This window comes from Prionailurus viverrinus, chromosome X (genome assembly GCF_022837055.1).
Source record: "Prionailurus viverrinus isolate Anna chromosome X, UM_Priviv_1.0, whole genome shotgun sequence".
In the NCBI taxonomy this organism is placed as follows: Eukaryota; Metazoa; Chordata; class Mammalia; order Carnivora; family Felidae; genus Prionailurus; species Prionailurus viverrinus.
Genome location: NC_062579.1, coordinates 32,495,505 through 32,520,184, shown reverse-complemented (window position 1 = coordinate 32,520,184; position 24,680 = coordinate 32,495,505). Strand labels below are relative to the sequence as shown.

Sequence of the window (24,680 nt, the reverse complement as noted above, 5' to 3'; positions counted from 1 at the left end):
TCCAAATTGTCTTCTTTAGCACCTTCTCTTTCTGTTTTATTTAGTGGAAGTGGGCTAATACATAGTCTGCAAATGTACTGGCCCATAGTACCAGTACATCTGGAGTTCACAGAGTCCAGCCTTCTGGCTGGCTTTCCAAAAAGACCTCATGTAGATCTTTGGCGTTTTGCCTTACTGTTGAAACATTGTTTTTTCTTCTGCTGGAATCTGTTACTTTCTCAGTTTCTGAAACCTGTAATCTCTTTGATTTAGATTAGTATCCAGTGGAATTCCATACATCAGAAATTTCACATCTCTTTGGGAACTGTTGGTCCAAACTCAGGTTGCAGTAACTGTCACAATACCATTCTCCATCAGCTTCAAGAAATGTTCAACAAAACACCGAATGTGGTTCAGTTATTACAGGTAATTAAGTTTACTTTCTGTGTGAAAATAAGAGTCAGTGTCAGGGTCTCATGTAAGACCCCTCAAAAAATCGTGTGGTCTTGTCTTCAGTGACAGGATGTGTATTTTTGTCTTTTATATATTTCATTCTTCTTGGGGAATTTTCTTTTGATTCAAAGTAGATGCAGTGATATAATTTGCATTCTCTTCAAGGGAACGTTGTATGGAACGTGCCAGAAAGACATTGTCTCACTTATGACCATAAGAGATTCTGAGGCTTTAGCATTTGTATGGAAACTGGTTGCTCTCATTGTGTCTCTTTTAGGTACTCTTTGATACTCAGGCTCCGTTAAATGCCATCAACAAACTCCCCACTGTGCCGATGTTGGGCTTGACCCAGAGAACCAATACTGCTTACCAGTGCTTCTCCATCCTGCCACAGTCGTCCACCCACATCAGACTGGCCTTCAGGAACATGTATTGCATTGATATTTACTGCCGGAGCCGAGGCGTGGTGGCAATACGGGATGGTGCCTATAGTCTTTTTGACAATAGCAAGTTAGTTGAAGGTTTTTATCCTGCACCCGGACTAAAGGTAACCGACTTCGGTATTATAGCATGAGTAAACATAGACATCGCTAAAACAGTTGCTTTGAGGGGGAAATAATGGGGAAAAGCAACAAATTCCTGCTTAAAGTTAATAAGCAGCTGTGTTAGTTCGTCATCTCTGCAACTTCATTCTGAAGGAGCAGGAAGTTCTCATGTGCCTATGTGTATGAGATGATAAATTCTCCTTTCCTTGTAATGAGTAAGGTGGACGGTAGGGCAGAGAGTCCCGTTTGCTAGTTGGAACTTCAAGGAACTTCAGCAATGTCTTTATCCTTGATTATTGAGAAGGTTTGATTCATCAGTTCAACCATGAGGGTTTTTTTGTTTGTTTTTAATGTAGGATCCTGGGCCACAATATCTGCAGATTCTGGTATAATAGCTCAATTGTATGTGCTTCTAGTTTAGAGTCAGATGGTTCCAAATGGCTTGTTTTGAAAATTAGTCCCTTGCAACCCACTCTTGCCATTTTCCTGTTCTGTTTTCAGCTCTTATATGAGGATTCTCTTGGTATTTACATCCCTGTCCCTAAATGAAATGCTTACATTGCTGTTCGTGGACTTCTTGGTTTGAGGGCGCTATCTGATTCTCACAATGGAAGATGAGGATTTAATTCTTTTTTAATTTGTATATGCTCCTTCTTCCTTCCAGGCTGCTCCCAGTATACCTTCTTTCTTTCCTCCTATCCTTGCAATGTGGCTAGGCAGCAATTTTGATTAGATAATTTTTCAGTGTTGTCATTATTATAAATATGTAAACGCTGTCCACCAAGCTTGCTATGATTACTTTTCCTTTCTTGTTCAACATTTTATTTTCCTGGGAATTATTAATTTGCTTTTTTTTTTTTTCTTAGCTTTCTCTGTACTTATCACTAACTCAACCTTAGAGTCTCTCCCATGTATGTAACTTTCCCCTCCGCGCATTCATATATCAGCTACCTCACTGGTTTCATCTTGAAGAAATCTCGTCTATAATCCTCTGACCTCCAATCTGGAATCGTAGTGCTCCAGACCTGTTGCACAGTTTTGATTCAGGAATCTGTAGAGGGATAGTGAAGAGGGAGAGAGAGTCCTTTACTTCTCTCTTGTGTTGCATGCCTTGTGGCTTTGCACCGCAGGTCTTTTTCTTGGTTTACTCCATTGTTTTCGTAGAAAACCTCCTACATAGTTTCCTGGGAGAAGGTACGTGGGAGGTTAATTTGAGACCTTGTGTGCCTAAAAACATCTTTAGTTTACCCTCATCTGATTGAGAGAATGGCTAAGTGTAGAATTTGAGATTATAATCATTTTCTGTGAGAATTTTGAAGACATTCCTCCATTGTCTTCTAACTTCCGTTGTGACCACTGAAGTATTTAATCTCATTCCAGTTCTTGAACCTTATGTAATTAAGTGGGCTCTTTCACTCTGGAAACCCACATCCTTTTGCTCTGGGAGTTGCCTTGTATCATTTCTCAATTCTTCTTTGTTTTCTCTGTTAGCTCTTTCTGGAACCCCTACTATTCGGATTGGTATCCTGGACTTTTCCTCTAGTTTTCTTATCTTCCCTGTTTTTGTCTCTTTATTTTTGGAAGATTTCCTCATGTTTTCTTTCAAGCTTTCTATTTTTGATAATTTTTTTGTGATCTTTTAAAAAATTCCCAGGAGTTCTCTATTGTTTCTAAATAGCCATTAAATGTTCATTTTATGATACCTTGTTGTAAATGGCTATCTTATCTTCTTGTACCTCTTTTCTTCCTACATACTTTCCATTTCATCCACCTTGCTTTTTTGTTCTTCTGATCTCTTTCATATTGGTGATTCTTAACTCACTGCTCGTATTTATTTGTTTTTTAAATGTTTATTTTTGAGAGAGTGCACGCATGTGCAAGCAAGGGAGGGGCAGAGGGAAAGAGAGAATCCCAAGCAGGCTCTGTGCTGTTAGTGCAGAGCCCGACACAGGGAGGGCTCCATCACACGAACAATGAGATCATGACCTGAGCCAAAATTGAGTCAGATGTTTAACTGAATGAGCCACCCAGGTGCCCCCTTGCTGTTCTTATTTAAAGGTGAGACTTGCTGACTGTGGTTTTCACTGCAGGATCACCTGCTTGGGCCATTTCTTTGGCTAACTCCCAGTGTCAGTAGATTTAGGTCTTTCTGTTGGGCCAGTGGGAGTGCCAGGGGAGGAGTATTCAAGTCTCTGCATAGATGGGATGCATCTGGCCCCCAGTTTCTGGCAAGTCAAATAAGAGAAGGAGAATACTATTTTCAACATTCAGTATGTAAGCTTTAATCTTCATTGTTTTTTTAAAGTAATCTCCACCCCCAGCGTGGGGCTCAAACTCACGACTCTGAGATCAAGAGTCACATGCTCTTCCGAGTGAGCCCACCAGACCCCCCGTGGTCTTCATTTTTAATATGGTGCTCCTCTCAATTGGCACCGGAACCCCCCTAGTCAGAGACTCTCCACCAGAGTGGTAGAGGTCAGCCTCACCCAGTGAGCCTGACAGAGGTTCTGGGAGGCTTTCCATGTCGCCTAAAAAGACTTTCGGGCAGTCCTATTTTTAGTCTCACTTTTCATCCCCCCTTCCAGAGGTGTCTAGTGCTGCCGGTTCCTACATGTCTTGGGGATCTGGACAGAAATAGCTTTGCTTCTTGGCTTTCCCCACTGCTCGCTTTAGGCTACAACTTCCTCACATCAGATAGTTTAGTTACCACTCAGCCATCTGCTCTGCAGCCTCCAGAATTCATGGCTATTTTTCTCTTCTCTCGTTCTGTCTTTGTGACTTAATGCTTGAAAAAAAGTTTTAGGACTTTCAGTGGGTTACTCGGAAAAGATAAAATGTGCATTGTCAATCCATCATCTTTTATTAGATATCAGACAGCATACTTTGAAAAGCTTTCTAGTGATCCTGATAAGCTTTTGATCTATGTTTTTGAAGATTGGGAAGGTGGAGCGTATTAAAAGGAAGAGAATGCTTGAGATGCAAAGTCTGGTCGCCTTGCTGAAATTTTGATGAAATACACCATAAAACAAGATTGTCCCACTCTTGGTGGTTCAAGATTTCAGTCGCGTTAAGATAAAAAGAGGAAAGATGGCTTGGTTTCTGTATTCAGTTTTCTTCTGTCATATTTTCTAGCTCAGAAGGTAGAGAACTCTTACCAAATAGGACATTTCACAAAGTCACTGAAGTGATTTATATGGCCAACATACAACTTTTCTCTTTTTTCCTGTGTTTCTGATTCAGAAGTTAACAAGAAAATACTTGGACCTGGTGTGGGGAGGTACCAGGGTATACTTCTTTCTTCAACTTTGTACTTGCACGATACTTCTTGAGAGGACTTTTAACTTAGATGTTATTTCCTCACTTTCCCCGCCTTCCTTCAAAATTATCAATATGTCTTCCAGTTTGTCCTGGAAGTGGCCACGTATCAAACTTACCTTTCAGAGTTGGGCATGGTGTATTTGTTTGTGTTAAAATAATCTAAATGATTAAACATATCTTACTAAAGGTAGGTAAAATAATCTGAATTCTACCTGTTTATATCCATAGACATTCCTGAATATGTTTGTTGACAGCAATCAGGATGCTCGAAGAAGGTCTGTAAACGAGGATGATAATCCCCCTTCTCCCATAGGGGGAGATATGATGGATTCTTTAATCTCACAGCTCCAGCCACCACCCCAGCAACAGGTGATGTCTAGCTGAAATTACAAATGGTATCACATTTGCCTAACTTCACGGCTTCTACGGGTGTCTGGGCTTCTCTGTTGAAAGGCAAGGAGGTCCTTGGTGGGCCCAAGATGTCCAGGACGTCCATATGAAAAAATAGAGACAGAGGGAGAGGAAGAAGCTTCTAGTAATGGCAAGTGAATTAGTACCATTCTAGTAATGGCAAGTGAATTAGCTCTAACCTCAGACTTAAAATGCTGTGAGGTGATCACCCATGTGATCACAAAGAGGATGATATCCAGCTGGCCAGTAAGCACAGAAAGGGTGTTCCACATCGTTTGGCATCACAGAAATACAGCTTGAAAGCACAGTGAGAGAATACTCCACACCCACAAAAATGGCTTGGAGGAGAAAACTGACAATTCTTGCCAACATTAGGTATTAGCAGTGACGGAAACTCACTTACTAGTAGAGGGTGCATAAAATGGTACAGCTCCCTTGTAGTGGTGTTTAGAAGTGCTCCAGGGTGTTAAATGTGAACATTACGCTTACCTCTGACTTAACAATTCTACTCTTAGGGGTATGAGCAACAGAAATGCCCCAGAAAACACAAGAATATCCATATCAGCCTGATTTATCTAAAACTTGTAAGCTACCCAAGTATCAAACAGCAGAATGAGTGAATAAGTTGGGGTATACTAATGCAATGGGATACTTTACAGAAATAAAAAAACAAACTTCCTGCTGCATGCAACAGCATGACGAATTTTGCCGACATAATGTTGAACAGAAGAAGCCAGACACTAATAAGTACATTCAGTATTGATGTAAAATGTGAAAAGAGGCAAAATCAAGCTTGAGTGACAGAGGTCAGAATAGTGCCTACCTTTGGGAAGGTGCTAAAGACTTGGGAGGTGTATGAGGGAGGCCTCCGGGGCACTGGGAGCGTTCTTCAGTGTCTCGATCCATGTGGCAGTTACAGTTGTAAAAATCCATCAGACCGTGAGTTTGTTAGGATGTGTGTACTTGACTATATGTGATTTGTAACTCAAATAAAAAACCGGATTAGGAAGAATTACGTCGTCCTAGGCTTTTCTTTGCTGGAGATGAAGGTAAAGGTGAGTAGAGATAGGCTGAACTACCATGTTTCACTGCCTTTAAATCTCCACCAAATGGGAGTTGCACTGTGTTTTATGATCTGCCAGAAACAACACTGCCAGTTTCGCTATGCCATGCCATGAATTGAAAGACACACCCTGATTTCAGAGATGTGAAAACGTGGAGGGGAAGAAAATCTTAGAATCGGTGAAATGGTAGATCACTGATACAGATAAATCAGTGATATGGTAGATAAGATGAGCAAAAAACATTTTGAGGGATATAAGCAAGGGTATTACAAGGTCAGGAGTGAGATTCTTGCTGTGTTTTAAACATTTTGAAAGTCAGAGAGTTATTAAATTTCTGAATTATTGTGTATTTTGCACATTTTCATATCATGTTTCCTGTTTTGTAACCAGTGAAATGTGTAAATGTTAACACTTGAGCTGTAGGCTGTGTGCTGTATGTACTATATAATCTACTTGGGTGGCCGTTTGACCAGCGTTTACTTGTTTTCTTTTCAGCCATTTCCCAAGCAGCCAGGGTCATCAGGCGCTTATCCTCTTACTTCGCCCCCTACATCTTACCACAGCACAGTTAATCAGTCTCCCTCTATGATGCACACACAGTCTCCAGGTAAGGTGTTACCTGTGCTCTTGTCATGTTCAACTTTCACATCCAGAATACGCACACGCACACACCACACATGTAGCCTTGACTTCAGAAACAACTCCTTATCTCTGGCTAAAGATTGGCCATTTGTTCCTTATGGCAGGATTGTGAAATCTGTGTTCACGATTCAGGTTTGAATTAAGTGGAGATATTGTCACCCAGAGCCAGGCTCACGGCACAGCTCCAAGAAGTGCTAATCACAATATGATCTATGTCAGAGGCCAACAAACGAAGGCCCTGGGCCAAGTCCTGCCCGTCACCTGTTTTTGTAGTTTTGTCGGAACCCAGCTACACCCATTCGTGCAGTGTCGAGGCTGCTTTCCTGCTGTGCTGGAACCCCTCACAGAAAAAGTTGGCCAAGCCCTGGTATGTGAGACGTGCCCCTCAGAGGGGGGCACAGCCTGCTCATCCAATCAAAATGGCTCTGTTGGCAGCCCCATGAAGTGCGCTGTGAAATTGTTTGAGGATGCCGAATTTTTACTTGCAACTGAACGATCTGTTAGTGTTGCTTGAGTTCTTGCCCTGTGCCAGTGCTGTGTGGTGCTGGGGATTCAGCAGTGAGCCAGACACCGGCCCCACTCTCCAGCTCATCATCCAGCATGGAAGATAGGTATCACATTTCTTGGGTAGATGATCCCTTATGTGTTCATCAGAGGTGCTGGGACTACAGATGAGGATTTGGAAGTTACTGTCCTGTCGTCTAAGGTCACCGAAGGCTGAGTTCGGTGGGTGAGCGCAGACCCTGACGAGTACTGGCAGCTGCTTCCCAGGAGCAGGAGCCTGAGAAGATGCTGCCAGGGAGCAAGGAGAAAAACAGGAGACATGAGCATAGAACCCAAGGGGGAGTGTGTTTCTAGAAGATGAGTGAGGTTTTATATAAAAGGAAGTAGAAATAATTTTGAAGTAATTCTAGAAGCAGACAGGTATATAGAATTTGCTGTGTGCCAGGCCATGTTCTAAGCACTTCATCCATTTAATCCCCACAGCAAACCCACAGCTAACTATCTAAGTATGACACTTAAAGGTTAGTCGAGTTGATGAACGTATTTACTGAATGTAAGGCACTACATTACGTGTAGAACATAAAAAATATGAAATTCTCTCACGCAGTAGAGAATTTAAAACCTGCTGGTACGGAGGATAGTTATGGTAATGTAGCAAGTATTTCAGTGTTGAATTTATTTATAGTTTTGGTAGCATGGTTCCCCCTTTCCTGATCCTCAGTTGAAACCAGTCCTGTGGTAAATCCCATCTTTAAGCTTCTGGCTCTCAGTTTTTTAATATCTGCCATCTAGACCTCTCCCCTGAACTCAAGTCCTGTATCTCCCAGCTGTCTAGTCAGCATGTCCTTGTAGATGTCTAGACAGTGGCTGAGACTTGAACTCCTAACACCCGCCCCTGCCCCCACCCTATCTCCGGAAATGGCAGCCCCTTCCTTCTCGCCGCTTGGCCAGAGCTGTTAGAGTCGTGCCCGACCCCTCTTCCTCGTGCACCCACTTGAGCAGTTACCGGTCACTGTCCGCTCTGTACTCAGAATTTATCCAGACTCTAACCGCTTTTCACTTCCTCAGCCTCCGCCCTCGCCCAAGCCATTAACCGTCTTTCACTCGGATTATTAATGTGGCCTCTAACTGGTTTCCCTGCCCTTGCCCTACAGTCTTATTTTCCACACAACGCCTAGAGTGATCCTTTGGAAACAGAAGCTAGTTTATGACTCCTTTGCTCCAAACTTTGCAGTGGTTTCCTGTCTCATTCAGGGTAAACCCTATGTCCTTAGAGTGGGCCTACAAGCCCCCGTGTGATCTGGGGACACCCCCCACAGCCACCTCTCTGTCCTCATCTCCTCCCACTGACCCTGTGCACCCACTGATCAGCCACACTGGCCTCCTCCCTGGTATTTATGCTCCTGCCTCTGGGGCCTCTGTACTAGCTCTTCTTTTTGCCTGGAATACCTTATCCCCTGGGTATCTTCATGCCTTACCCTTCAGTTTCTTTGTGACAAGGCCCATATGCTCTCAGAGCGGTCTTCTCGGGTTGCTTTATATCAACAATAGCACCCACCTCCGCCACTACATGAAATTGCCCCCTTTCCTTGCCCTGTTTTTCTCCATAGTTTTTATCACTGACATATATTGGTTTGTCTTTCTCATTTTACTAGAATATAAGCTCCGTGAGGGCAGGAATTTTTGTCTCTTGTGAACTGCTGCATCCCCAGTGCCTACAACAGTGCTTGGCGTGAAATTGACATTCATGCCCACGTGCTGAATGAATGAGCCAATAAAAAAAAGTACACTGGATATTTTTGTAGAACTCAGTCAATATAAGGGCTAGAATTTGGGCCCCAGGGAATTGATATCTCTCTCTCTCTCTCTCTCTCTCTCTCTCTCTGTCTCTCTGTCTCTCTGTCTCTCTGTCTCTCTGTCTCTCTCTCGTTCGATAACAAAATCATTCCAGATTTTCTTTATGCTATTTATGGGAGCTTTACTACTTATTTCTTTAGTCTGTTGAGAGAGTCTTAACTTGAGGTCCTCGGCCAGGACATAATATGTGTCCTGCAAGATCATCTATAATTATTTTCCTTCATTAGGGAATCTGCATGCCGCCAGCTCCCCCAGTGGGGCTTTGAGAGCCCCTTCACCAGCGTCATTTGTTCCAACTCCTCCCCCATCCTCGCATGGAATCTCAATAGGACCAGGGGCCAGTTTTGCTAGTCCACATGGTGAGTCTGTACATGGAAATCGCGATAGCATAAGAGTTTGACGTGAAAGTCGTTGTTTTGTTAAATAAATTATTTTCGTATTGCAAAAGTAGCACTCTGTTTATTGGGGAAATGGCAAAAGAATGAATTTGTCCTAATCCCACCACGCAGAGACCTACCAGTTGGCCTCTCTGCTTTGAACCCTCTGTCTCTCTCTCCCTCGCTCTGCCTTGCTCTTCCCGTCACGCACCCCCTGCTTGCCTGCCTGCTTGCATCTCTGTTGCCCTCCACCTGTCTGCTTGTCTCTCCCCTCAGACACCTCCCCCGATAGTTGGGACTGTACCATATGTATTGAGACTTGGATTTTCTAACTTTTTAACTAAAAATAATCTATTTTGAATTGGTTCACACAAAGAAGAGGTAGCCAGTAAAGGGTTTCTATGCCACCAACCACCTAGTTCCTCTTCCCAGAGGCATTTAGTGTTATTAATTTTTCATGTGTTCTTGCAGAGGTGTTTTATGCGTACAGAAGCAGATACCTGTAAGTGTACTCTCCCCTTCTCTTTTACACTCATGACAACACTCTTCAGTGCCTTACTTTTTTCATTTATTTTATTCTAATGCCATGCCAAATCACAACATGAAGAACTTTCCCAGTTAATTACAGCTATGTAGCATCTGTGGTTTTACTCTCTACTGTTAATATTTGTAGGAACATTTCTGTCAGTAAAAACTCTACATCGTCATACTAAATGACTTCATAGTATTCCCTTGTCTTGGCATACTGTAATGTAACTGTCCTCCTATCATATGTTTAGAATGTTTCCTTTTTTTTTTTTTTTTTTTACAACTAAAAATGGTATCATCTCTGCTCACCTAATTATTTCCTTAGGTTAGTTACTAGAAGTGGAATTGCTGTTTCAAAGGGTTTGAGAAATTCTAAGGCTTTTGAAGCATACTGCAAATTGCTCACCTGAAAGGCTATGTCAATTTCCTCTAGCATCAAACAAGAGTATCTGTTTTCCTGCATCGTTGCCAACACAGGGTATTAATGATTTTCAAAAATCTAAGTCATTTTGATAGGTGAAAGTTTCTTGGATTATTAATGAAATTGAACCTTCCCCCTGCCCCCCATGGATCTTTGGTATTTCTCATTTTATGCCCTGCCTATATATTCTTGTGTTTTTTTCTGAACTATTTATAAGACTTGAAATTGGGACCGTCTACTCTCCTCTGATACATGGTAAAAGTGTTTTCTCAGTTTGTCGTTTGGTTACGGAGGGGTGTATATATAATATGTTAACGGTATCTGCAGGATGAAATTTAAATATCAAATTGTTCAGGAAGTTGCTGCTTTCAAAACTTGATTCTTGGGGCGCCTGGGTGGCGCAGTCGGTTGAGCGTCCGACTTCAGCCAGGTCACGATCTCGCGGTCCGTGAGTTCGAGCCCCGCGTCAGGCTCTGGGCTGATGGCTCGGAGCCTGGAGCCTGTTTCCGAATCTGTGTCTCCCTCTCTCTCTGCCCCTCCCCCGTTCATGCTCTGTCTCTCTCTGTCCCAAAAATAAATAAAAAAATGTTGGAAAAAAAAAAAAAAACAAACAAACAAACTTGATTCTTGGTTCATTTCTCAGTGTAGCCTTTAGTAAATAAAACAAAATTTTCCTGTCCTCAGCGTTGAGTAGAATGAAAATGTAATTTGTCAGTGTTACTTGAAAAGTAGATTTCTGCCCTTAGATGAGCTTTGAGATTTTTTTGCTCAATATTTTCAAACATGGTTGCAAATAGGCTTTGAAAATAGTAGGTTGTTACACAATGTCCATGTTGAAGCTTGGGTGAAGGTAAATTTTATCCTGCCTCGGTCTGTATTTTTCTAATTTTGTATCATGTTAAGAAGCATCATACTTCAGTGAAATAGCAAAAGAAAAAATAAAGCAGTCACCTTGTAAAGTGTTGAGTGTTTCAGTGCTGTCAAGTACTTCTCAGTTATTAAAATACAGGTTTTGAAAACCATCTGTTTACTTGTTTACAGGAACCCTGGACCCTAGTTCTCCATACACTATGGTGTCACCAAGTGGAAGAGCCGGGAACTGGCCAGGGTCTCCTCAAGTGTCTGGCCCCTCACCAGCAACGCGCATGCCTGGAATGTCACCAGCCAACCCATCACTACATTCTCCGGTTCCAGATGCTTCTCATTCCCCTCGAGCTGGAACAAGTGAGTGTCATCACCATTTTTGTGTTCATTTTTAGTCTAACCTCCAAATGACCTATTTTTTTTCCATCCTCACATTTGAAAGCCATGACCTACTTGTTAAATGGGGATACTTAATAACTTAAACTTTTATCCACTTAGTAAATTGGTTAACAATAGTTTGCAAAGTTAAGCAAAACGTAAGAAAGAAAAGTCTCCTCCAGAAATCTTGTGAGGTTGACCCCCTTTGTTCTGTTACTAACTTAGCTACTAGACCTTAAAAGACACCTAAAGTTAACTGATAAGGTTATGCAAGTTAACACAGAAGAGAAAAATTGTACACATACGTTAGTTAGCTTTGCCATGTAACACTTCATGACTTAAAACAATCTTGTATTAACTCACCATTGTGTAGCTTGGTGATTTCGGGCTAAGCCAAGCTGGGCAAGTTTTCCAGACTCTGTTTTGCTCACTCACGCTTCTGTGGTCAGCTCCTGGGTTGGCTGGGGCCTGACTGGCTTAAAGTGGTCCCAGTTGGTGTGGCTTCCTCTGTTCCATGTGGTCTCATACTCGAACACAGGCTTGTTGACCTGATGGGTGGACAGGGTTTCAGAAACGTGAGTGGAACCCTAGGTTTGTTGCTGCCACCATGTCCCTTCTACCACATTCTGTAAGTGAGCAAGTCACAGGGCCAGCCCAGAGTACCAGGTAAAGTAGACTCCATCCCTTGAAAGACTTGCTACAAAGCCAGTTTGCAATGGACCTAGCTATGGGGAGAATAAGTCTGACCATTTTGCTAACAGGAAGCTAATATGATTGTTATACACAAGGAGTGATGAACAGTATGGGTTGCTTTAGAACATCAAAGATTTATAATAAAAGCGAAACAGAACGAGACAGTGTGATTTGTAAATGAAATGACGTGTTTTCCTTCCCACAGGTTCCCAGACTTTGCCAACAAACATGCCTCCACCTCGTAAACTACCTCAGCGCTCCTGGGCAGCCTCCATACCTACCATCCTCACTCACAGTGCCTTGAACATTTTACTGCTGCCCTCTCCAACACCAGGCCTTGTGCCTGGCCTGGCAGGTAGTTACCTTTGTTCTCCACTCGAGAGATTCCTTGGATCCGTCATCATGAGACGACACCTTCAAAGAATTATTCAACAAGAAACGGTACGGGTACCTAGTGAACTCAAAAGTGGTGATTGTCGAAGGCGGGTGCTAAGCTGCCCCACAGAACAGGATCTGAATGAAATTGATATTCCTTCACCTCCTTTAACTAGCTTGTTTAGAACTATGTTTTTCACCTTGCTCTGGTGTTAAAAATGCACTCCACTATTTTATTTTCCATTCTTACATTAACATATTCCTGCATTTTACGTTTGCTCTGCTGTGGCTAACATGGATCTGGGGATAGGTCCCACAAGGTCCCTACAATGTCATAGGACAAACGTATCCAAGATCTGGCTCTGGAGAGACTAGCATACAAGTGACTATTTGCCCTCTGGAATTGGCTTCTCCACTGAACTAAAATTATTTATGATCACAAAGTGGAAAACTTTTTCAATACATGGACGATTGAATTGAGGTAAAATTTTTATAGAAAAAACTTCTGTCCTGTGGTGATAACCCTTATGAGATAGTTCAGGGTTGATGGCACCGGTTCTGGAGCCCGGCCACTTGGGTTTGTACACAGGCCATGCCACGTGCTAGTACAAGCTTGGGCAAATCTCTTCCCCTTTTTGATAAGAGTAGATAGTGGTATTTACCTACCTCATAACAATTGTGGAAATTTGAGGTATTTCATAGAAAGCCCTTAGCATAATGTCTTAGTGTTTTTCAGTACATTTTAGTTACTGGTAACTGTTGATGTATGTATGTTTTAATGAAGTAGAATGGTGAATGTTTAAAATATCTACTCCATGGATGGCACCAAGGTAATTTGCAACCTATATATTCAGATGTTTTGAAAAATCGAGGTTTTAACGTAAGTTGAATAAATTAGTGTTTTAAAAAATGATTATTATGAGATCTGTAATCTACCCTACCTCTGCCACTTATGAGCCGTGTAAGCTTTCAGCTCTTTGAACTTCATTTTGCTCATCTGCATAATCAATATATTAAGCTAGAGCAGAGGTCAATAAACTACTGGCCCAGGGGCCAAGTCCTATCCACCACCTGTTTTTGTAAATAAAAGTTTTACTGGAACACAGTCCCACCCATTAATTTACATACTGTCTGTAAATTCAGCTGTAATAGCATCATTGAGTGGTTGCAACGGAGACCATATAGCCGAAGATAATTATTCTCCATTACTTCACAGAAAAAATCGCCAACCCCAGTCCAGATCTAACATTGCATCCCTTTGGAATTATTTAACATGTTCTTTTGACCCTCATATTTCTATAATATTGGTCCATCCACAGATCTAACTACTGAGTTCACGCTCAAGTTTGTTGTTATTTTACAAAACTATTCCATAGGTTGTGTTCTGTTCTTCCATCAAGGACACATCATGTACATTTTTTTCTTGAGGATGTTAGCAGCTGGTGGTGCTCACTGCCTAGATATTTTTGTTTGGGAACAGGTATCAACTTAGCTGTTTTCCCTTTGAAACCATTTTATCAGCAGCATTTTCATTTTCTTGTTTCTTACATGCTGTCTCACATGTTCACTTGATGCACCCTTCATGTTTTGCAGCTGCAGCTGATAAACTCCAACGAACCTGGAGTGATCATGTTTAAAACTGATGCGCTGAAATGCAGAGTAGCCCTTAGTCCCAAAACCAACCAAACACTTCAGCTAAAAGTGACACCTGAAAATGCAGGACAGTGGAAACCTGATGAACTTCAAGTTTTAGAGAAATTCTTTGAAACAAGAGTATGTGTTTATTAACGCGTAATTTTCATACAGGCATACCTCGTTTTATTGCACTTTACCTCATTGCGTTCCGTAGATAGTATATTTTTTACAAATTGAAGATGTGTGGCAACCCTGCACTGAGCAAGTCTGTTGGGGCCATTTTCCCAACAGCATTTGGTCACTTCAAGTCTCTTTGTCGCATTTTGGTAATTCTCGCAATATTTCAGACTTCTTCATTTTTGTTATGGTGATCAGTGATTATGACTCATTGCAAGTTTAGACGATGCTTAACATGTTTTAGCAGTGAAGTATTTTTTAATTAAGATGTGTACCCTGTTTAGAGATAACACCATTGCACACTTATACTATGGTGTAAACATAACTTTTATATGGTCTGGGAAACCAGAAGATTCGTTCGACTCGCTTCATTGCGATACTTGCTTTATTGCAGTCTGGAACTGAACTCCCGTCTCTAAGGTCTGCCTGTATAATCAACAAAAGAGAAGAGTTGACGTAGAATGCAGAGTAACCTGCTTTCTTTATCCCTATAGGTTGCAGGACCGCCATTTAAAGCCAATACTTTAATAGCCTTCACCAAGCTGTTAGGAGCTCCTACACACATCCTCAGGGACTGTGTGCATATTATGAAGCTAGAGCTGGTAAGTTACAGAGAAATACACACTTTTATGTATAGCAAGATCTGTCTGAAGGGATTGGAGTTAGTGGGAGCAATGTTTATTGGTTTCCCCCCTTTTTATGTACTCTGCTTTTCTCTTAAACTCTTCTTAATTTTTAACTTGAATTGTATTTTATCTTTGAGTAAGTAATACAGTCTTCCTGTATCTTTTGAATTTAGATCAAGATGATACAGTGGAAAATTTCCCATCTATCCCTGTACAGCCATCCAGTCTCCCTCCGCACAGGCAACCCAAGTTGTACCTCTTCTAAAAGCAAATACATTTGGGGCGCCTGGGTGGCTCAGTCGGTTAAGTGTCCGACTTCAGCTCTCAAGTCATGATTTCATGGCTTTTGAGTTTGAGCCCCGCGTCAGGCTCTGGGCTGACAGCTCAGAGCCTTGGAGCCTGCCTCGGATTCTGTGTCTCCCTCTCTCTCTGTCCCTTCCCTGCTCATGCTCTCTCTCTCGCTCTCTCTCGCTCTCAAAAAATAAACATCACAAAAAAAATTTTTAAAGCAAATATATTTAAGGGTGCCTGGGTGGCTCAGTCGGTTAACCGTCCGACTTCAGCTCAGGTCATGATCTCGCAGTTTGTGCGTTCAAGCCCCGCATCGGGCTCTGTGCTGACAGCTCAGAGCCTGGAGCCTGCTTCGGATTCTGTGTCTCCCTCTCTCTCTGCCTCTCCCCTCCTTGCACTCTGTCTCTCTCACTCTCAAAAATAAAAAGATTTAAAAAAAAATTTAAAGCAAATGTATTTAATACACTCTTCCTGCTCCTGGATACTGAGATGGTGCTCCCGTGGCTTCTTTTAATATTTCTTTTAATACTGTTATAGATTAATTTTTTTAATTACTTATTTAAATTTTTGTTCCATTTAAAATATATCTTAGTGTTGGGGCACCTGGGTGACTCAGTCAGTTAAGCATCTGACTTTGGCTCAGGTCATGATCTCACAGTTCATGGGTTTGAGCCCTGTGTCGGGCTCTGTGCTGACAGCTCAGAGCCTGGAGCCTGCTTCAAATTCTGTGTCTTCCTCTCTCTCTGCCCATTCCCCACTCACTCTCTGTCTTTGTCTCTGTGTGTGTCTCTCTCTCTCAAAAATAAATATTAAAAAAACTTTTTAATAAAATAAAATATATCTTACCATCACATGTGAGGTGTGAATCTAGCTTTTTCTGATGCCCCCAATTGCCCTAATATCATTTATTAAAAAAAAAAAAAAAAAACAAAACTGTCTTCTCTGGGGAGACTAATTCCACTTCTCTCCTGTGAAAGTGTATCATATAGATGAAATTCAGATGGCAGCTGATTATATTTTTCCAAGCTTACAACACTTTCATTCAGATGTTTCTAGTATTGCTTTGGTTAATTCCAAATACCTCACTCCTTTTTCCAGTTGGTGTTTTACTGTTAATATTGGGATAGCGGTGTTCCTTTGCTAATAGTCTCAACATTTGCTTCTGTTCTTTCTGATAGCCTATAGGAAACATTTATGTCAAAAAGGATGCCCTTTGTGTTTTTAAAGGAATAAGTATTCATGTAGCTAAAAAAGACACCACTGAATACAATTTAAAATTATTAATACAGTTTGACAGTTTGACTAGTTTGTTTTAGGAAAGGGGTTGGAAATGAGACTGGGAAGTCTAGGTTGGCACCAGCTAAGAAGGGCCTTGAATGCCGGGTCTCGGTCCTGGGAGGGGAAGGGAACAGCATGTGTCATTGTGTGTCACTGATCATTTGTGAGCTTGATGAGAACCGTGCTCTAGGAATTTGCCTGGCAGTAGTGGGAGAAGGAACTGGGAGAGGCAGCCACCAGAAGGGACCATTAGGGGCTACAGGAGAAGTCACGAACCCTGGAACTTGTTGGGTGGCATCAGTGAAAATAGAGAGGCGGGAACAGATGTCAGAGCCACCAAGGAAGCAGAACACACAGGCCTCAGGAATTAATGGAGTGGGAGGGAAGGAAAGTGGAACACATCCCAGAAATCTGGAGTTGACTTTTATTTAGTAACTTTATGGATGCGTTTTCTTTGAAATAATACAGGCTGCTATCATCTTTATGTCCTGTTAATAATGGAGTATAAGATAAAATGCTAACCTTTCATATTCCTGTACTAGAGTATAATTTTAAATGTTCATATGACTTGATCATGATTTCTTTTCAAAACAGTTTCCTGACCAGGCAACACAGCTAAAATGGAACGTTCAGTTTTGCCTGACCATTCCTCCCAGTGCACCACCGATCGCGCCTCCTGGGACGCCCGCTGTGGTGCTGAAATCCAAAATGCTTTTTTTTGTAAGTACCATCCAGCGTGTGTGTGTGTGTGTGTGTGTGTGTGTGTGTGTGTGCGTGCGCACGCGCAGAGCCCCTGAGGCAAAAGCCGTGCGAGGATAGAAGAACAACTTCGGGATAACTGCAGGATTACCCTTCGCTGCCAAACATAGGCTCAGATTCCTTAATTGTCAGTTTAGACTTGACATAATCCTGGTTCCTTTAGTAAGAACAGAAATTTACTGAACCAGATAATTGTGTGGCACCGTTGTATCTTAAGCGTAATACTCAGTTGTCACTTTTCTTGTCCTACTTCATTTTCTTTTGCCTGAGGTAACTTAATCTGATAGAGTGCATGATAGTACCCTTGATAAATTTAGGCAAATGTTTTTTCTTACTACGTTTTTATTCTCTTTGTATGTGTTGTGTGTCTTCAGCTTCAACTAACTCAGAAAACATCGGTCCCTCCCCAAGAGCCTGTTAGTATTATAGTTCCAATCATTTATGACATGGCCTCAGGCACCACCCAACAGGCAGACATTCCCAGACAGCAGAACTCTTCTGTTGCTGCGCCCATGATGGTCAGCAACATTCTGAAGAGGTTTGCAGAGATGAACCCACCGCGACAAGGTACATGACCGGTACATGCTATTGTATTGCATATATGTTTTAAGAGTTCTTTTGAGAGATTCCTCCTCCTCCCCCACCCCACCTCCTTCCCCACCCCACCCCCAATCCTAGTACTAGAGCGCTGATTGCTGTGGCCCTCTTAACGTCTGCCTGTCGCTTTCTTCCTTTCTCACTGGTTCTTCATTTTTGTCCATGTCTCTGCTGCCTGGACTTCATTTTCGTTAGTGATTTACTATCGGGACTGACCCAGCTGCTAATGCCAGAAGCTTGTGTTCATAGCACACATTGCCACAGAGCCCTAGGTTAGGATGATAGACTTTTCATGGCCGTGAATTCCTGCCCTACTACCATCGATAACCTGCCACTCTGTACATCACCAGTTGAAATGCATGTCGGTTTCTCATACTTCATGGTTCAATCATGAATAGAATATTATCATTCAAAGTTCTGTATCTTCTAAATGTTTTGTGAAGAATAAAAGCTGATACAAATGGCATCACTGCTTTTTGGGCTTCTTATATAAGTGTCAGGTGGGTGCAAGTGAACCTTTTCACCAAGTGCACAAGGAAGCTCTCAGACAACATTTTCAAGGAAACCTGAATGTTTCTGGCAGATAAACAAGGTCCCTTCGATACCATAGTAGCCTACACTTAACACACACCTCCTGGCAGTGCTAAATTTTTGGTTACAACACATAAAAGCTCAGCAAAGAGAACGTTTCTTCCATTTTCCTTGTTTCTGATTTTCAGGAAATTAAATTTACATTTAAATTTGCTTATATCTAATATTAAGGAAGTCCTGTGTAGCTTTCTGTTCAGAATAGTACGATAACGGAATTATGTTTTTAAATGAGGGAAAGTTGTTCTCTGAAACATTTTTAGGTACCACAGTGTCAAAATTTTACTAGAGACAGGAATCATGGGAGAAATTCTATTTGTAGCCATTTATTTCTCCATATTGTATACATCGGCAAGTTTTCACTCAAGCACAGTTTATAAGGAATGAACTGGGCAGTAGAGAAGGGTATGCTTCTTTTGTCGTAATACTTCTTCTACTTCTTACAATTTTCTGCTTTCATCCTTTGACTTATCTCTTCTTTCAGCTAAAAATAGGTCCTTAAAAATCAAAGTTTAAAGCTAAAAGAATTTTCAAAGTAGCAATCCAGTAGAACTTTGATGATAACGCCATTCCTTCACCAGCAGATGATTATCATTATTATGTCTTGTGGAATTTACAATTAAGAGGAAAGAATGTTTTGATCCTATTGGGATCAAACAAGTTTTTCTACCTACCAATAATGAAAATGTGTTTTTAAAAAGGAAAAAGAAGGATATAACTTGTTGGGATGTTTTGGGAGTGTTTGTCTTTCTTTCTTTTTTTTTTTTTTTTTCTTTTCTTTTTTTAATTTCTACCTTAGACGGGGCAAACTTTGGGTTTTATTTTCTTTCTGTACCGGTTGGAAAGAAGCGTGCAGTAACTTGCACAGGGTCACTGCACATCCCACCCTTGGCCAAAAGGCCATTCATTATTCAATTGGGGTCCCTGGTTCTCTCACTTGTAGCCACTGTAGCACCAGGCCATGCTCCAGGACAGGGAGCCAGCTTTTGGTTTATATTATTTACAGCTGGTTTCAGTTGATTATGTCTAAATATATGTCATGTTCACAAGAAGTAAGAGGCAGGGTCTTTGGTTTCTTTCAGCAAAGGGGAAATCGAAAGGATGAATGATTAGCCTCCCCTCCACCCGCAAGCAAGTCTTGTTTTTGGATTGTTGGTGTGCCATACTTCAGCGCCCCCCCCCCCCCCCCGAACCCATTACTTCTCCCCTCCCAGTGAAGTGCTTTTACGAAAAATCACTTTTTTTTCCATTGAATTTAATGTTGAACTCCAGAAGTTATCATTTCCGTTAATTTTGAGAAAACTCCAATATATGTCATAGAACTGCACTGTCCAATATAATTGTCACTACTGGCCACATGTAGCTTTTTAAATTTAAGCCGATTAAAATGAAATAAAATTTAAAATTCAGTTCCTCAGTCACACTAGCCATAGTGCACATCTAGAATACTTCCATTAGTGCAGAAAGTTCTACTGGACAGTGCTATCGTTAGACATTTTTATCTGGTCTTTGAAGCAACATTAGAAGGACATCATAGATGTTGTAGCTGATACACAAATATGAACTAGATCTTTGCATTAGCTTCAAAATGCATAAACAAACTGTCCGCAGCCTCGAAACCCAACTTTAAAGGCTTATCCAATGCTCCAGTGTTTCTATGGAGAAACTCTAGGCCTATCTTACTACATTCACACCTAACTGGGACTTACCCAAAATTTCCCCATGAGGAAAACAAAACCCTAACCAAGTATCATTTGATACTTAACACGAAAGCTTAATCCCCTATAATCTGTGCAGTTAAAATTTAGTCTTTTATTTTGACCCTTAAAGTTCTTTCTGATTTTAGATTTTTAGATTTAATTTAATTTGATTAAATTTAAATTAAATTTAATTTAATCTGATTTTTAGATTTAATTAACCCTACCCCCACCGGTGTGTTGACATCATCTTTCCTGTATTGCGAATAGCTAATGACCATTTTTCTCTGTTGCAGGTGAATGCACAATATTTGCAGCTGTTCGTGATTTAATGGCTAATCTTACACTGCCCCCTGGTGGGCGTCCATAGACACTATTGTTTTTAAACCAGGAAGGCTGACAAATGAGACAAAACAGCAAAAAAAAAAAAAAAAAAAAAAAAAAAAAAAAAAAATCTGAATTTAGCCTTCAGTTTAAAAAGAAAAAGGACTTTTTTGACTTTTAGAGATAAATATTCTAAACTGGCAAAAATTTTCAGGGTGCACTTCTTTCATCAAAAAGACCATCAATCTTTTGTATAGTGAACTTGTATAGTGTGTTTAAATGGGACACATTTCAAACTAGGTAAAACATCAGTGTCCGCTTGCCAGTAATAGATTTAATATTCTGTTTTATACTATAAAGTTATGGAAATGCCAAACTTGTTTATTTAATTGTTTTCTTATGTTTTGGGTGTAATAGTCCTTCTTTTGGTTTTTGTTTGTTTTTTAAGGCAGGTCTGTCTTTTTTGAATACTGTAAAACTGTGATAAACTTTATATTGAAGCTGTATTTTAATATGCCCGCTTTGAATCCTTACATGAAAATGTTCTGGGAGTTGTTATAAACACATCCCAAAGCAGCAATATTTAATAAAACTAGGTTTAAAAAAAAAAAAAAACAGTGACACTCACTTGTGTGTATATCAGCTCTATAGACTTCTCAGGGCCTCCCTTCATCTTTCACCTGGTGGGGCCAGTAGTTAATTTCTAATGATACATGTCTGGAATTTTACCAAAAACATCCGCTTCTTTGTTTCAAGGTTAATTTATTTTCTTCAAACATTCCTAACTTGACCCATGGTGAACATTTTGCACCTTAGTTGTCTTTTAGTGTAGGATTTGGGTAAAAAAGAAGGAACCAGTCTTTGAGAAGAGACAGTGAGTAGTTCATATTGATCAAGGATCCCAAATTACTGCAGTCATTCTCATCCATTGAAGATACGGGAACTTTTTTCTGTTAGGCAAATTTAGCTTACAGGATGCTTCTGCATACAGCATTTAATAGGAAACACAGAACTTGGATGTCCTACCCTTGCATGAAATTTCTGTGACATTTCTTTATCTTGCTTATTAACCTCTCCCCCTTGCCTCCCCCACCAAAATTGGGGTTATTCTACACAATCCCAACTTAATTCATTGTCACCAAAACGGTACAATGTTTTGCTTGGAAGAAACCTGGCACAGTCCCCCCACTTTGAAGAATCCAAGATCCAGTGCCCATCCAGGGTCACATGGAGTTTCTGGTGCTGACACATCTCAGCAGAGTTTCCTTTTGGAGCACTGTGCTCTCTCCCAGTCAGGGACCTTTTTAAGCTTCAAAGAATGTGATCAGAAGCAAAGGTCTTCTGGTGACTTAAATGTTATTTGGGAAAGTTTATTTATATGATAATACTGCACTGAATTATCTGGTCACTGTAATATTGGCCCTCCAGTAAATTTTAGATGTTCTAATTCCCCTTTAAGTTGATTCGAGCTTCTATTAACTATCAACTACCAAATTCTAGTTTCAAACATCTCACTGCAGTTATATCTGTTCTCAACTTTGCTTGATTCTCCATTCACTTCTGGTCAGAACTGAGGCCTTCTTTGCCTTTCTTCTGTGTCTTACTTCTACCTTTATCCCCTCCTTCTTGCCAAGCTCTGTGCTATTCAGGAGCAGGTGACTGAACTTTATCCTTCCTTTAACCTTTATCCTTCAGTTTTCAGTTCTCCTTATAATGGGAATCACATCAGTTTGGCAATCTACGATGTCTTTATCAAGGGTCAGCACTTTCCTATTTGGAGCTGAGTCCTTTCTTTCATGTAGAAATCTACATGTATGTACAAGAAATGTATTTTTATCTGCAGGACAATATTGTCTCAAATTTTACAAGTAGAGTAAGCTTTTCAGGTATCCTCCCTTTTAAGTGGTTTCAAGACATTAATTGTATTTTTAAACATGATGCATTCAGTGGACACTTTTTTTCCTGATTATAACTCATCTCCGAATGCCTTGTGCAAATCAAAAGATAGGATTCAGTGAGCAGAATTTGCTTTTGCTGCTTAAGAGTAAACCCATGATATGAATTTTGATATGCTTGGGACTTGGAATCGGTATATACTTTATTAAAGCTTTGAAAATACTAGCATTCAAATCTTAGGTTCCATGTCAAACCATGTCCTTTGCCTCTTTTGTTACCCAGGTTCAATCAAAGGGACTGGATGCCTATAGTGATTTTTTTTTTTTTTCTGATAGGTGGTTTGGGTCTTAACTTTAAGGTGTTTTCAATGTGATTTTAGTAATTTTGGTAATAAATTTATACAAGTTTCAGAGAACTACCAACTCTCTCTAGTTAATTTTCACGGGGATATTTTGGATAATAGTCTGGTTTAGTATTAGCTTGATCTCAAAAGAAGAAATTGGTCCTGATCTGCCACCTTCTTTTTTTCATTTGTGGAAATGATGTTTTGGAATGTACAGAAATACTTTCAGAATTAGGAAGAAAGCGAAAAAGTCAACAGAACATATCAAGTTATTAGTAACAGGGGCTGAACCTTAATGTTTGAAAGTTTACCCTCAGCTACTGCAAGCAGAAACTAAAATATACATGATAATGAATGTAAATACCACTAATAACGGTGTTGCAGTTAATACAGTAACTTGTTCAGCCACAGGATACTAACAGTCTGTTAGTCATTCTTTGGACCATGATTAATTTGATAACTTCAAGAAGTATAATTTTGCTATAATTTGGAATCTAGTTTCTCTATTAAAAGTTCCTTTCTTTCATGATTTTTCCCCTCCAAGTACTACCTGTTATATTTTACTTTAATATTTATTATCCAAGTGTTCTTTTTTTTTTTAATGTTTATTTTTGGGAGAGAGCATGAACCAGGGAGGGGCAGAGAGAGAGGGAGACAGAGGATCCAAAGTGGGCTCCACGCTGACAAGCAGAGAGCCCGATGTTAGGCTCAAACTCATGAACTGTGAAATCATGACCTGAGCCAAAGTCAGACACTTAACCAACTGAGCCACCCAGGCGTGCCCCCCTGCCAGGTGTTCTTGATCTAAAATCAGTATACAGAAAATTTTAAGAACTTACCAGAAACTTAAGGGAAAGGGAAAATGTTCATGGGTGTTTCACTACTTCTTGTGGAATTTTCTCTTTCATTTCGTTTGATGGGAGTGGACAGTATGTCTAAGGGAATGATTTGAAGTTTACTTTGGATGGATTTAGTATCGAGGTTATTAAGAGAAAATAAGAGGCCAGACAGCATTGTGCTGCACAACCCCAGGACATCATATCTCACAATCTTCTTTAAGTCGCCTCCACTTCCAAGTGGCCAAGTGATTTATTCAAATACCTTGCCCAGGAATATGACATTGATGAAAAGGCACATTTAGATCAATATAAAATAAGAGCTAATATTCACTGAGAGCTACTATTGTCAGGCACTGGCCTAAGTATTTCAGTGTGTGTTTAATCCTCCCATCAACTCAGTAGGATATGTATTAATATCCTCCTTTTACAGACGAGTAAACTGAGGCCCAGAGAAATGAAGTTTCAAATTTGCTGAGATAAAATTAAGTTTGCTTAAGATCAAACAGCTAAAAGGGGGCAGTTTGAGTCCAGAGCTAGCATTCCTACACACTGTGCCACTTTGCTTTTAACCATGAAGTCAGGGGAAAGTTTTGTGTAGGCTCTTCCGCCACAGCCTTTGACTCCACACAATTTTAACACTTTTCCAAGCTCAAGAAGCTCACTAAAAAGCAACTAAAACTGAAAGGACCTCTTGTCACATAGGGTTGACAGTCCATTACCTTCTGACCCTCATTACACTTATTCGGAGCTTAATTAAGACTGCCTTATGTAAGAAGCGCTAATTATAACCGAGAATACTAAATAATCATCATCTAAGCTGGATGCTTCAGGACCATAGTGGAAGAAGCTCTTACCGGGCTCAGGGCAGTACAGCCCTCCAGGATCCAGGGCATGCGTCGTCCCTGTTTGCCTCTGCTAAATGGCCCAGTGGCGGATGTTTTTGAACTTTGTGTCACCTTGGCACACTGCAGGAGCATGGTAGATGGCGTGGTACAGGCAGCCGGCGGTCACACCGCACTAATGCCTTTATTTGCCACAGCCAATGTGTGGGCTTAGGAACTAAATAAACTTAATAGAATTGTATAATGCAAGGAACATCTGTAATTCAAGAAGTGTACCTTGAGCACCTTACACATCTCTACAATAAAAGAGGCACGGACACCAGGAGGGGGAGTCGAATCGGGGACTGGCAGGGTTTCAGTTTAGGGAAATAGACTAGAG

General features: G+C 40.8%; 1 protein-coding gene and 1 long non-coding RNA gene across 4 annotated transcripts in view; one reads left to right on the top strand and one right to left on the bottom strand.

The window, feature by feature from the left end:
- Positions 1-22,606, top strand: part of MED14 (mediator complex subunit 14) — a 67,778-nt gene extending 45,172 nt beyond the window's left edge. The window contains exons 20-31 of one of the 3 annotated variants that reach the window (XM_047845060.1): positions 253-405; positions 710-979; positions 4,524-4,664; positions 6,266-6,377; positions 9,001-9,132; positions 11,141-11,323; positions 12,240-12,475; positions 14,003-14,182; positions 14,716-14,823; positions 17,011-17,136; positions 17,550-17,742; positions 20,354-22,599. In XM_047845060.1, the coding sequence (XP_047701016.1) occupies positions 253-405; positions 710-979; positions 4,524-4,664; positions 6,266-6,377; positions 9,001-9,132; positions 11,141-11,323; positions 12,240-12,475; positions 14,003-14,182; positions 14,716-14,823; positions 17,011-17,136; positions 17,550-17,742; positions 20,354-20,427 (1,908 nt within the window). In that variant the 3' untranslated portion in view covers positions 20,428-22,599. Of the gene's footprint in view, positions 1-252; positions 406-709; positions 980-4,523; positions 4,665-6,265; positions 6,378-9,000; positions 9,133-11,140; positions 11,324-12,239; positions 12,476-14,002; positions 14,183-14,715; positions 14,824-17,010; positions 17,137-17,549; positions 17,743-20,353 lie in introns of all 3 variants that reach the window. The other 2 variants (XM_047845062.1, XM_047845061.1) reach the window with 2 other exon arrangements.
- The window catches only part of LOC125157948 (uncharacterized), a 58,039-nt gene that overhangs the window by 31,575 nt on the left and 1,784 nt on the right, over positions 1-24,680 (bottom strand). Inside the window, exon 2 of the long non-coding RNA XR_007149095.1 lies at positions 11,705-11,889. This is a non-coding gene — a long non-coding RNA (uncharacterized LOC125157948). The remainder of the gene's footprint in view (positions 1-11,704; positions 11,890-24,680) is intronic.